This window comes from Melanotaenia boesemani, chromosome 4, assembly GCF_017639745.1.
Source record: "Melanotaenia boesemani isolate fMelBoe1 chromosome 4, fMelBoe1.pri, whole genome shotgun sequence".
Classification (NCBI taxonomy): domain Eukaryota; kingdom Metazoa; phylum Chordata; class Actinopteri; order Atheriniformes; family Melanotaeniidae; genus Melanotaenia; species Melanotaenia boesemani.
Genome location: NC_055685.1, coordinates 11752644 through 11764564, shown reverse-complemented (window position 1 = coordinate 11764564; position 11921 = coordinate 11752644). Strand labels below are relative to the sequence as shown.

General features: G+C 37.9%; 3 protein-coding genes across 7 annotated transcripts in view; 1 reads left to right on the top strand and 2 right to left on the bottom strand.

Moving 5' to 3' along the window:
- Nucleotides 1-66: 66 nt before the first annotated feature.
- On the bottom strand, nt 67-9579 carry hgsnat (heparan-alpha-glucosaminide N-acetyltransferase). Of its 3 annotated transcripts, none has more exons than XM_041984073.1 (18): nt 8262-8534; nt 7402-7517; nt 7188-7324; nt 6806-6924; nt 6624-6693; nt 5710-5779; nt 5400-5497; nt 5191-5267; nt 5019-5049; nt 4698-4858; nt 4483-4598; nt 4206-4327; nt 3380-3506; nt 3106-3192; nt 2935-3012; nt 2289-2359; nt 1537-1649; nt 67-1381 (listed from the first exon to the last, which is right to left on the bottom strand). In XM_041984073.1, exons 1-18 carry the CDS (start codon nt 8431-8433, stop codon nt 1200-1202), a joined length of 1947 nt encoding a protein of 648 aa, XP_041840007.1. In that variant the 5' UTR covers nt 8434-8534; the 3' UTR covers nt 67-1199. The 3 variants fall into 3 exon arrangements, with proteins under 3 accessions (XP_041840007.1, XP_041840009.1, XP_041840008.1); XM_041984075.1 differs by lacking the exon at nt 8262-8534 and adding an exon at nt 9492-9579 and having other exon boundaries at nt 68-1381; XM_041984074.1 differs by lacking the exon at nt 8262-8534 and adding an exon at nt 7861-7950 and having other exon boundaries at nt 68-1381.
- On the top strand, nt 7793-11116 carry LOC121638962 (dynactin subunit 6-like). The gene is made up of 8 exons (XM_041984084.1): nt 7793-8069; nt 9047-9176; nt 9354-9418; nt 9513-9618; nt 9744-9829; nt 9933-9980; nt 10065-10207; nt 10764-11116. Exons 2-8 carry the CDS (start codon nt 9148-9150, stop codon nt 10854-10856), a joined length of 570 nt encoding a protein of 189 aa, XP_041840018.1. The 5' UTR covers nt 7793-8069; nt 9047-9147; the 3' UTR covers nt 10857-11116.
- The window catches only part of gtf2e2 (general transcription factor IIE, polypeptide 2, beta), a 15876-nt gene continuing 15071 nt past the window's right edge, over nt 11117-11921 (bottom strand). For all 3 annotated transcript variants that reach the window (XM_041984080.1, XM_041984079.1, XM_041984078.1), the window contains one exon: nt 11117-11806. In XM_041984080.1, coding sequence (XP_041840014.1) covers nt 11687-11806 — 120 coding nt within the window. In that variant the 3' untranslated portion in view covers nt 11117-11686. The remainder of the gene's footprint in view (nt 11807-11921) is intronic.

Sequence of the window (11921 nt, the reverse complement as noted above, 5' to 3'; positions counted from 1 at the left end):
GTTATGTTCTTAGCATCTAATCATAGCCCAATACAACAACAATAAGTCAGAATAACTTTTATTAAATAGTTTTTATTTTTAAACAGTGAATATATAAAAATTATATGAATAAAAGTTTGACAAAATTACTTGGAATCTGTTCACAGTACTACATGAATTTTTGACAGCATTAGATAAGCTACATATTTAACATGTGATTCTTAAAAAAAAAAAAAAGAAAAGAAAAAGTGTTAAAGTTTATATGAACTGTGGATGAAACAGGGGGCACATGTATAAGGTATAGTAAGCCCTATGGGATGTTGCACTCATTACAAACATTACAATTGCTACTGTTGTATGTAGAAATAAATAGCAGAAATCTGTTAATTTAGGGCACACTTGTCAACAAATAGCAAAGACACAATTTGTCAAGATAAGATTAAATCAGTTCTGCTTATGCTGATGTAAACTAATATGAAGGCACACATGCGGCAGAATTTTAAAAAGGGCATTTCAGTAACTTGTTCGTTGCAATCCCCAAAAATATGTATATACTTGCTGCTTCAGCATGAACCAAAATGCGAAACAAGCAACCTCGAGCAGGTTATATTAGTCATCTAATATGACCTCCTAAACAGCCTGCCCCCATTCCTTCATCTTCCACAGTGGTGTGGCAATGATATATGTTAACAATACAATCAAGAGTGACCTTTTTTTGTCTTTTCAAAGATCACAGTGACCCCACTTCTGCTTTTAGAGTTTAATACTTAAGATGGCAGCAGGGATTATCCCAAAGAGAAACCAACAAGGGTTTGAAAATAATAAAAGCAGCATCCTGCTGCTGGAACTTATCTTATATAGTCCAACAGCAGATTAATAATGGTAGTCTCCACAGTTGCCAAATTGGCAAACCATACTTGTCTAAGCTTTACATCATTAAGTGAAGATGTTTGACAGAGCTCGGCTTGGTTGTTCATAACTAAAGATCTTTGGATGAAGTATAGAATATTTATGGCCCAATACTCTGTTTACAAAAAGAAAAAAAAAGTGCTGTTTAAACAAAAAGAAAAAATTTAGACAGAAGATCATCGCAGCACTGACAGTAAATCAGTCCCTGCTTCAAACTGGCAAAATGTTTTCAGATTAATCTCCAGCAATTCTGATGTAAACAATGTCCTCTACTTTTGTTGTGCACTGATGTTCAGTTCGAGGCTCCTCTGCTAAATCTTCCAGAAAATCCTCTTTCTGTAGAGTATGTAGGAGATGAAGACCCAACAGGAAGTAGCAAAGAGGTTCTGGATGAGATGCTCAGTATGGGATTGGCTGTTTGTCATGTTCCAGCGGAAGGGAAAGTAGTCCTCTAGCACCTCATGGCCAACATACACAAGGATGGAGTTCATACCTGAGATCAGGCACACAAGCAAGAGTGTAGCATGGGTTAAGTTTCCCGTTTGTCGTTAACAGTTAAGCCTTCACAAAGCTGAGTGTAACCCAAAGTTCATACATTACTAAAAACGGTCCTGTAACCCAGTTCTTTTAGGCTGATAAAAGTCTCACCAGGGTAGTAGAAAGGTGCTCCAGACCACCATTTCTTCACATCCACTGTGTAGTACACCAGCACTAGCAGCACAAAGGCAAAACAAGCCAACGTTGTCACATAGGAGAGAGACCTAGAGGAGAAAAACAGACACAGGGCTGTTATTTAAGATGCTTTGCAGCAAATGTTTTTCATGGATGTCACTGTAAATTTTATAAGTTATTTTTTGGGGAGATGTTTCACTTTCTTTTCTGGCTTCATAAAGTTCATTCATAAAGTCACAACAGCATCCTAACATAGACTTCATATAGACGTTTGACACATAACAGCTGACAAATGAACATGAAATATAGATATAAACTTTTTTTCTAGACTTTTTGTTTTAATAGGTGGTGAAGATTATTATTATATTATCTGCGTTTAAAAAAAAAATAGAATGTTTTGTCTGCAAAGCTGGAAAAGTTAAACAAACTCATATATTTCACATAATTTCTTGTCTATTTTCTGCACATTTCCAAACATTTAGTTAACGAATGTAAAAAACAACTGTATAGAAAATGCATTCTATCTTTAAGTTCTACTTTATTTACATACATTTTCCTCATTCACTGAGGCTTATAAATATGCTCATGGTCCTGCCCACATCTCCACCTGCTAGCAGATGAAACTGCAGGTCTAGTTTCCTTTAATTCTGCGCAGCTATGGCCAAAACAACTTGAGATAATCCTGACACAGGTGAAAATTTTAACTTAAAATCTTAAACAAAGCTTACCAAAGGTTCTTGTTAACAGGGATGAATCCCTGGTCTGTGGAACACTTGGTCAGTACTGCGGATATGATTCCCTGTTCAGATCAAGAAACATTAATATTCAGCGAGTGAGGGAACAAAGCATTTTGAATGAGACATGCACTTTGTTACACAATGACAAACATCAGGCTCGGAAGGCTATCAGCCATCCGGATGTTCAAAACGTCTGCAGCCGAGTACTCGTTTAATAAAAACCTGTGCTGAGATGGCTACTGTTTTATTTACAGACATGCTGCTTCTATGATCTGTGCTCTGCATTAGAGCCTAACACAAGCACACACACACAGTGGGGTTTTTTTGTTTTTGTTTTTGTTTTACTGACACCCACCTCTACAATTTATTTAACTGACTCAGACACTGGATTTTGGCCAAATTATAAACACAACTAGCAACTTACAAACAAAAATAAGAGGCTGGAAATGGAGTTAAAGTTGATAAAAAATACTTTTATGCTTAAATATTCCATCAGCAAATAAATTTATAATTTAGGTTTCAGGCTTAAAAAACAATCCAGTGATCAGTGTATTGAAATAAATTGGCTTTGTTTTCAACATCCAGAATTCTTATTTCAATCAGTGAAATGGAATTATTAGATCTAAAATTTGCTTACCAAAAACAGACCCCATAGGAGGAACCTTGATATAATACTTGTAGGGAGATCCCGATAGTGTAAGATTATTTTTCCTGCCTGCAGACAGTTTAAATGTTGAGTGTTATGACTGAATTTTTTATTTCATTTTACATCATTATTAATTGGAGACAATAAAACAGAAAACCAAACCTGTAATCCAAGAAAAGCCATGAGGACAGAGTTGATGCTGCCCAGAACACCTTCTGGATCATATGGGACATACGTTGCATAAACCACCTGGATTAAAATGACAACAGAAACAGGTTTGGAGAACAACACTCTGGTTGTGATGTGGCCTGCTCTTGTATGAAAAGGAACATTGGTGAAACTGTGGAAAAGCCAAAATCAATAAGCACAAACTAGACTCTGAAATCTTAAAAGACTGGATGTGTCTACTCTTTCTATTTCTGGGTTTGTCACCAACCCGTGATGAAGGACTCTGGTAGATGTGGTTTGTTCCCAACAGCCAACGGTCAATCAAAGCAGCTGCTCCACCGGTGCATTTAGGATAGAGGCCCATGTCTCCGATCCCACCTGGACCCAGATAGCCACTGTACCAACAAAAAGAGGAGAAAGTCGGAGTTGCTGATGCAGGACAGAGTCAATAGAAAGATTAAGTTTAACACAGATGACAGAATTGAGATTTGGGAAGAAATCTGTTGGCTCAAAATCAGAGTTTGAGCTTTTTTTTTTTTTTTTTTTTTTACTTGTGTATTTTATTTTTAAATATCTACTAGAAAACTTCTTAAACAGCCAAATTATCAGAAGTAGAAAATAAAAATATGGTTTAAACTAAATAATAGTTGAAAAGAGGTCAAACTCTAAGTATTAATGCAAAACTTTAACTGAATCTATTGACACGGCTCAAGTGTCGTCTATTTTGGGGGAAAACAGCTGATGAGGACTGGAGCTGGAGAGAACAAAGTGGGTTCGCAGAAAAATAAATCTATAGTTAAATAAGGGAAAGTTAATTATTCTGTTGTGATTTTGTCTTTTAACTCTTTATTACAGTGTGATTTGTCCTTATTATATACTTAGAATTTTCAATCACTCTTCATAATCCAGAAATGTGTCTTTTCCTCAATTATTCTTATTTAATTACTCCATATTTTCTCATTTATTTGGTGGTTTATGTTGTTTTCTAATAAGTTTATGACTCTTTGTATTTGGTGCATTTTAAACCGTGCTAAAAAAAAAACTAGTTATTCAAAACAATTACATTTAACGTCATTACACACGGTTTGACTCACGTTGGGCAATCTGGGACAGGAAGAAGGAAAGTGAGGAAAAGCCAGATGGTTTCCAAAAGAAGCACACACAACCAGGCTGGCCAGTACAGCAAGATGTCCAGGGCAGTAGACCACCAAGCTTCCTGGAAAACACAGACAATCAAACAGCTCTTCATAAGAGTCAGAACACACACAACCATGCAAATGCAATGTTTTTAAAATCATTTCCGGAAAAAAAAAACAACAACAATAAAAATCAATCAATAAATATGGAGATAAAATTAAACTGTTGGCTCACTGTTGTGAAGATGTCGAGGTTTCCTCTTGCCACCAATAAGTCCAGGCTGGCTACAACCAAGTACGACCAGGCGAGGCGCTGCAACACACCGGGGATTCGCAGGGTGTTCCAAGACACTGTGAAGACCACGTACGCAGATTCAGGCAAGAACACACAGAAAAGCACACGTCTCGACGCGACAACGCACATCCACAACTGAGTGAGTTTATCCTTACATGCTCCCTGGCAGTAGTTTGGGTTAATGACGAAGACGCCGATGAGGAACAGCTGCATGCTCCTCCACACCACCTTCCTGAGCAGAGAGCGACGGCTCAGGCCTGCGCGCAGCAGAGAGTTGATAGACAGCGCGATGGATGTGCCCATTATGAACACAAACCTGGAGGATGACAGGAAACACAAAGTGGGAGAAAATGATGACAAAAAAGTGTTTTTAAGAGAATAGGTTAAAAAAAAAAGATGAGCATTCTGGACACACATTTAGTGCCATAATTACCAGATAGAAACACTATTAATAGAGCTTAGAAAAGTCCTCTTACCAAGGGAAGACGAGATCTGCCACTGTAAGACCTGAAAGGTGAAGATTGGAAAGAAAAGCTTTAACATCATAGCAAAGAACTGAGCTGGTTAAAAGGACTTGTCATGGATAAGTAAATTGGAACATAATTGAAAAAAGAAAAATATGGTGGAACAAAATAGGTTGGGGCTCACCATTCCAACTTTCATGTCTGAAGAACCAGTATCGTCCTCCTCCGTAATTTACAAACACCATAATGACCAAGGAGATACTGACAGAGACACAGAGAGCCACATTTCTTAAGATCCACTGATCACTACCAGCAAGAGGCCGTAAAAATTTAAGTAAACTCGGACTGCAACATCTGTTTTCAAATTATGCATCAAGAAATCCATCTGCCTACCCTCTGAATGTGTCCAGAGACCGAAGCCTTCTGTTGCTGGCTGGAGGAGGGAGGATGTTGTCAGTGACGGGTGTCTCTATCCGAGGGGAGCCCAGTTCCTGGATAGACAAATGATCGGACATTCAGTTTATGCTATTACAAGCATATTTCCCTTCCAGAGAAATATAACGACTGAAAACATAAAGGAAATCAGTGAATTTTTGACACACTTTTTAAGCTCTACGTGTTAAAGGAGCTATTTGGTTTCTCTTTTGACAGTGATCTTCCATTACGACATGCTTTAAAGAATCTCCCGCTCAGAAACACTCACAGAGTTGATGAGTCTCTCTGTCTCCATGGACCCACCAATTCGGAGAATGAGACCTCTCATGACATCAGTTCTGGACAAGAAATAAATCAACCATTTTAAATTAAATTCTGTTACATGCAGGAGCTCATAGTTTTTCAAGACCCAAGTAAAATCATCATCTTCTTCACTGTACTGATATATATGTAGACGAGGTTTTGTCATGACCAACAAGGGGATTATGTGGTTGGTAGAATTTGTCTGATTGCATAAATACTCAAAAACAAAAGGGCAAATTTCAGCTGAGACCACTGTTGTCAGAAACATTGAAAACCATTTGCAAATAGCAGCTATTTAAAGTAAATCTGAATTGGGATATGACTATGTTCTGTGCCGCCATGGCAGGATTGAGGCATATATATATATATATATATATATATATATATATATATATATATATATATATATATATATATATATATATATATATAAATAAAGAAAAATCATATATTACCATTATGTTTTACTATTATAATATGTGATTCATTATACTTTGTACCAATCATATGTTTTAAGCATTAATATTTAGAAAAAGTAATCTTTGTGCATGTGTGTGCTAGTTTATGCTTGAGTCTGAAGAAACAGAAAGTCAAGGCGAGGGCTGAGATGAAAGGACGTGATTGTACCAGGAGGAGACCGGACACTAACCTACCCATGCCTCATGTCTTATCTTTAGTGCAAAATGCTGAAACCTGAGACTTGTGTAATTCTGAAGTGATTGATGGTGGAGGGAAGGACTTCATGAACCTCCCTTTATAACGTCTTGTGATGTGTGAAACAATTCAGTGTGTGTATCATACTTGTATGGTACGCACACTCCTTGCAAGTACAATTGTATACATTGAGTAATGCTCTGTGTCTTTTCTTGCTCTTCTTACCCTAGTAATCTTCTTCCAATGGCAAACACCAAAGCCATTCCAACAAAGATAAAAAAAGCAACCAGGATCGCTGCATAGAGATAATAACAGCGTATCATTTGTAAGCATAACAGGAATCAAAGTACTTGACATATGGACATGTGATATAAGCTTGTAACCGCATTAATGTAAGGGACACTCACGGATATAGCTGTTCACCGGGTCTGCATCTGTCACAACAGAGCAGTTGACAACCCCAGGCTCGTTCAGATTTTTCACCCACAGTGAGTAGTTCCCATGCTCCCCAAAGTGGAACTGAACTCTAGGATGGAGAAAGTCAATCAAAATGTGAAGCAAACTACTGTGATGATTCCACTTATCTTTCATTTAATGCAAAATGGGATTTTGACACACAGTGACTATTAAAATCAGTCTTGACCTTTAATGGATGTTTGTTATGCTGTTATGGACAATTTATACATTTGACACTGAATACCAGGTTTTACAAACATAAAACAAATATTCAGTTTCTTATAAATGACCCACTCTGATGCATGTGAAAAATGTCTGCTCTCACAAACTTACTTGCAGAACTCCAGGCTGACAGGAGTACTGTTGAGCTGTAGTGTTATTTCATGCTGCGTGTCTACAACAAAGTCGACTGAACTGGGCAGACCAGGACTGGGCCCTGAAGGTACCACCCCAAGCTGCTGGTACAAACACTAACACAAACAGAAGATGCAGATCCAAATCAGAGCTTCTTCAGCACACCAAGATGCTTGGTAAAGTGTGAGCCTACCTGGTAGCAGCGGTCTGACTTCCAGGACACCAGCACCTCTGTCTCCAGCTCGTTGTTGACTCTCAAAAGTGCCTCATCCATCTTCAAAGGTAAGTGCTTATGATGACGGATATCAGCTGGAGTATAAAAAAAAGCAGAAGACACACCACAGATCAGCTGAGATCCATTACCAAACCGTAATCTACACAAAAAGTGTAAACGTGCTTAAAATGATGCAGCCTGCAGTTCTTGGTAACAGACACAATCCGAGCCACTGTGAAGCTATTACCAAATAATTCAAATCATCAGGAACCTATAACAACTGGCTAATACAGAGCTCGTTACTCGAGACAACTGCACATGCGCAAAACTACCCAAGCGCCGTTGACAGTACGTTGGCAGAAGTGAAAAACAATTCTGAGGGACCTTAAAGCCTTCATCTGTGCCCATCAAACCTTATGAAGAAAACGTCTTCCATACCGGAGTGTGTTAGCTACGAGCCCAGCGAACGTTAGTGTCCGAGGAAGGAGAGCATGCGAATGGATTGCGGTGTAAATATGGCTGCAGAGTCCGGTGGTCACATGCTGAATTAATCCGTGAAATACCCCCCAAAGAGGGAATTTCAAATGACTGGAGCTCTTTCTCTGGCTTTAACTGCACTCTTTGTGTTGGTGCTAATTAGCCTCGAGGTAAAACTCAAACGCTTACTGAAACAGCCTGCTCGGAGTGGTGATCGTTCAGTTGGTGTCATACACCGCTCGTGTATTATTCAAACAATGACTGATTATTGCCTTTTTTTCAGAACAGTAGGCAAATGGCTATGTTGCTAACACAGAGCGGAATATCCTGCTTCCAGTTTTCCTTTGAACAGTACTGCTTACCTTTAGATGTCTCAGCTGTCAGTGGTACCACGCAAACGGCTGCAAACAATGCGAGAGCAGCTAAATAAAAAAGATTATTCGTCTCTAGCTGTGCCATTTCTTTGTGTGTTTTTGGTTTCACCTCAACGAACGAAGATGATTTGGTGTCTTCCTTTAATGTTCCTTTTCCCATAATATACCACTTCCTATCCTTCCTTGTTTTGACATTGTAGTGGAGGCGAGAAGGGACAAAGTGAAAAGAGACTACGTTTATATTGCATCAAGTCTTTGATAAGCCATGAGCTTATATTATCATTGTTATTATAATTATTATTATTTTGTTGCCATCTTCTGGTATAGTTTCTGCTACTAGCATTCTTCTACCGTTTTGTGTGGAAGCTCTTTCAGGTTTGCAAGAAAGTCTAGATACACTCATTTGCGTCATTCTAATCTTAAGAATTTTAATATAGGAAACTTGACATCCTTATTTCGGTTCTTTAAAAAAAAAAGTTTCACTTCTCATCCAAGAGGCTTCTTCAGTTCTAACCATAGGATGAGGAGTTTTGGCTCATGGTATAAATGGAAAGTTCACACATTAAAGGTTTGCAGGAATTATTTCTGCCAACGTGTTATGGTGAGGACTCATTGGTCCTCTCATACTTTTTGTGTACAAATGTGCATAAAACATTGTCCTTGAAATATAGTCTATTATTTGATTTTATGTCTTTTTCTCTGTCTTGACTTACTATATTGTCTTTTGAGTAGTAGTTTGCAATTGAAATCTGAGACTCTTCAAATGCCAACAGTGTCGATTGACGCATGCGTCAACGCAGACGCAACAAGGATTTCCAATCGATGACCGAGGTGAGAGCATCAGCGGCGCCTCCCGTCGGACTTTTCCGTAACAATGGCCGACAAATCGAATGCCCAGAAAAGGTAACAACATCCTAATTGAAGGTTTAACTGTACATCGTAATGTTATTTGCATTAAAATGGTAAATAACTAGTTACAAGGAAGCCATATAACAGCTTTTTAAAATAATTTATAGTAAGCATTTAGTTAGCAACTCAAGCTAGCTTTGACAAACATTTCTCCATTCGTTTCTTTTGTAGTGTCAAAATAGCCGCTGGAGCCGTGGTTTGTGTTGAAAGCGAAATCAGAGGAGATGTTACTATTGGTAAATTGTTTTACAACAAATCACTGAAAGTAAACACTAAGCCAGAGTCAGCTGACCCGTTCTTTACTCGTACTTTAACTGCCTTTCTCCTCAGGCCCTAGAACAGTGGTCCATCCAAAAGCTCGTATCATTGCAGAAGCAGGACCCATCGTGATTGGAGAAGGCAACTTGATCGAAGAGCAAGCTCTGATCATTAACAGGTGTTTGATGACTCATTGTACATCAGTTCATTGATTTACACTTCGTTGCAAATCATGTCTGATGTGGGCTAAGCTTTACCTTACATCACATCCTAAAAGCTGCAAACCTGTTTATTCTTTCCCAGTTACCCTGAAAACATCACACCAGACTCTGAGATGGAACCAAAGACAATGACTATTGGGATCAATAACGTGTTTGAAGTTGGCTGTGGTATCCTTTTGACTGCTTTGTCTGTCCAGTTCATGTCTATTAACTGATTTAAAACTGTTACTGTCAGATAATTTACAGCCGTTTTGCATTAACTGACAACCAGTATCACAAGCTTTAAAAATAGGTGACAACAACGTGATTGAATCTAAAGGTGGGTTGTAAATTTAGGCAAATATATACTGTTATATAAAGGAAAAGATTTAATGCATCAATCAAACTCTGCTTTGTTGTCTAGCTGACGTTGGTAGAAATGTGATCCTCACCAGTGGCTGTATCATTGGAGCTTTCTGTCAGGTCAACACCTGTGAGGTCATACCTGAGAACACAGTCATCTATGGCTCTGGCTGTATGAGGAGGGTTCAGACAGAGAGACCTCAGGTATGGATAAACATGATGGGATGTGTATTAATTCCCTAGGTCTGGGATTAACATACAATTACTTGTTTTCATGTGGAGAAACAAAATGTAGATTTTCCTATTCTGGCTCTAAGTGAGATATTTGTTTACCTCATTGTAAACTACAATCTACCTAATGGGGGCATTTAGCTGATTGGTGATGGAGCCAGCGCTTCCCTGTCTTCTGTATGGCATCTGCTTACAATATTTATTTGATAACCATCATCATTTAAGTCCTGAAACACAATATTACATGTAAATTGTAATTTTAAACTGGTAAACTTCCACAGTAGACCAAACTAAAATGTTGCTGACTCCATTAAAGTACGCAGTTAAACAGATAATTAGCCAAAAAGCTAACATTATGCTTTGAATTGTCAACATTTCACATTTTTACCTAATACCTCAATCTGTTCAGGAAAACATTAAGTGGCATTTCAAGTACACCATAGTTTAAAGTTGGTGCAAGTTTTTTTTTCAAATTTACTTACACCACATGTGTATTTTGGTCATTAATGTGTCTGTTTTGTCGTTGCAGCCCCAGACTCTTCAGCTTGATTTTCTGATGAAGATTTTGCCAAACTACCACCATTTAAAGAAAACTATTAAAGCAGGCCACACTGCTAGTTAAAAATGACTGTTTTACATCCTCAATTAATTGTAAATGACTAGCAAAATCATATTTAAACAAATTTTGTTGAAAGAAAGCATGATTGTATATATATTTCTCAGCCTGTCAGTAATTGTTCCTCTTTGATATTTTCTACTCTCAGCACCAGCAGAAGAAACATTTGCTGTGCCAGTGCACCATTTTCTGATGTTGAAGGCTTTTAATATGTCACTGGCGTACTTGGTGTATTGACTAAATAATCTAATAAACGTAAGGCAGTATTATGTAACAGTGTAATTTATTAAAATAATAAAAAAAAACTAGCATGTTAAACCACTGTACCATGGTGATGCAAAGTAAAAGTATTTAAACATTCTGAAAATTCCCTAAGTAAAGAGAAGGACGTTTCATGCTGGGTGAGACTGCGATGTGTCATCCAGGATGAGGCTGCTTTTAGCAAATTGGTATGAAAGGTTCATCTAAGAGACCACAACTGCTTGCTGCTCATCTAAATTAAACCATCTTTTTTGCTTTATGCTTAAAATAATCAAATAAATACAAACATTTCAGCTTCCATTACCTTTTCTTTTAACTGTTGTGGTTTTGTTAAGGATATTCAGTCCATAATGACCTCAGTACTCCTCCAGTGTCTTTCAGTTTTTAATCAAACAATCTTAAAATTATTCCACAACACAGCTACTACTGGCTTCATGTAATGAAAGATCACTGGAGGCAATGTAAGTAAAGGAAAAGTCGGTTCTTTGACTCAACAGCCATGAAAGGGCTGTATTGTAGCGTGGCTGTTACTCCATCTCCAGCCACACCTGAGCTTTAAATTTTAGTGAGTTATTTCACTTCTTTGCAGGCACACCATCTGTATAGTCCTCCAGAACTCCTGCCAAATGGTTATTGTGGGTCTTGAAGTGTCTCTTCCTCTGCCCGCCTTGCTTCTTTCTCTTTTGAACTGGTAACTGCAGACAGCAAAGAAACAGACTCAGCAGTGGTATAGATGTTTCACAGCAAATTACAAAACTGAGTTAAAGTCTTACTTTACAAAAAAAAACACACACACAAAAGAGTTTATTG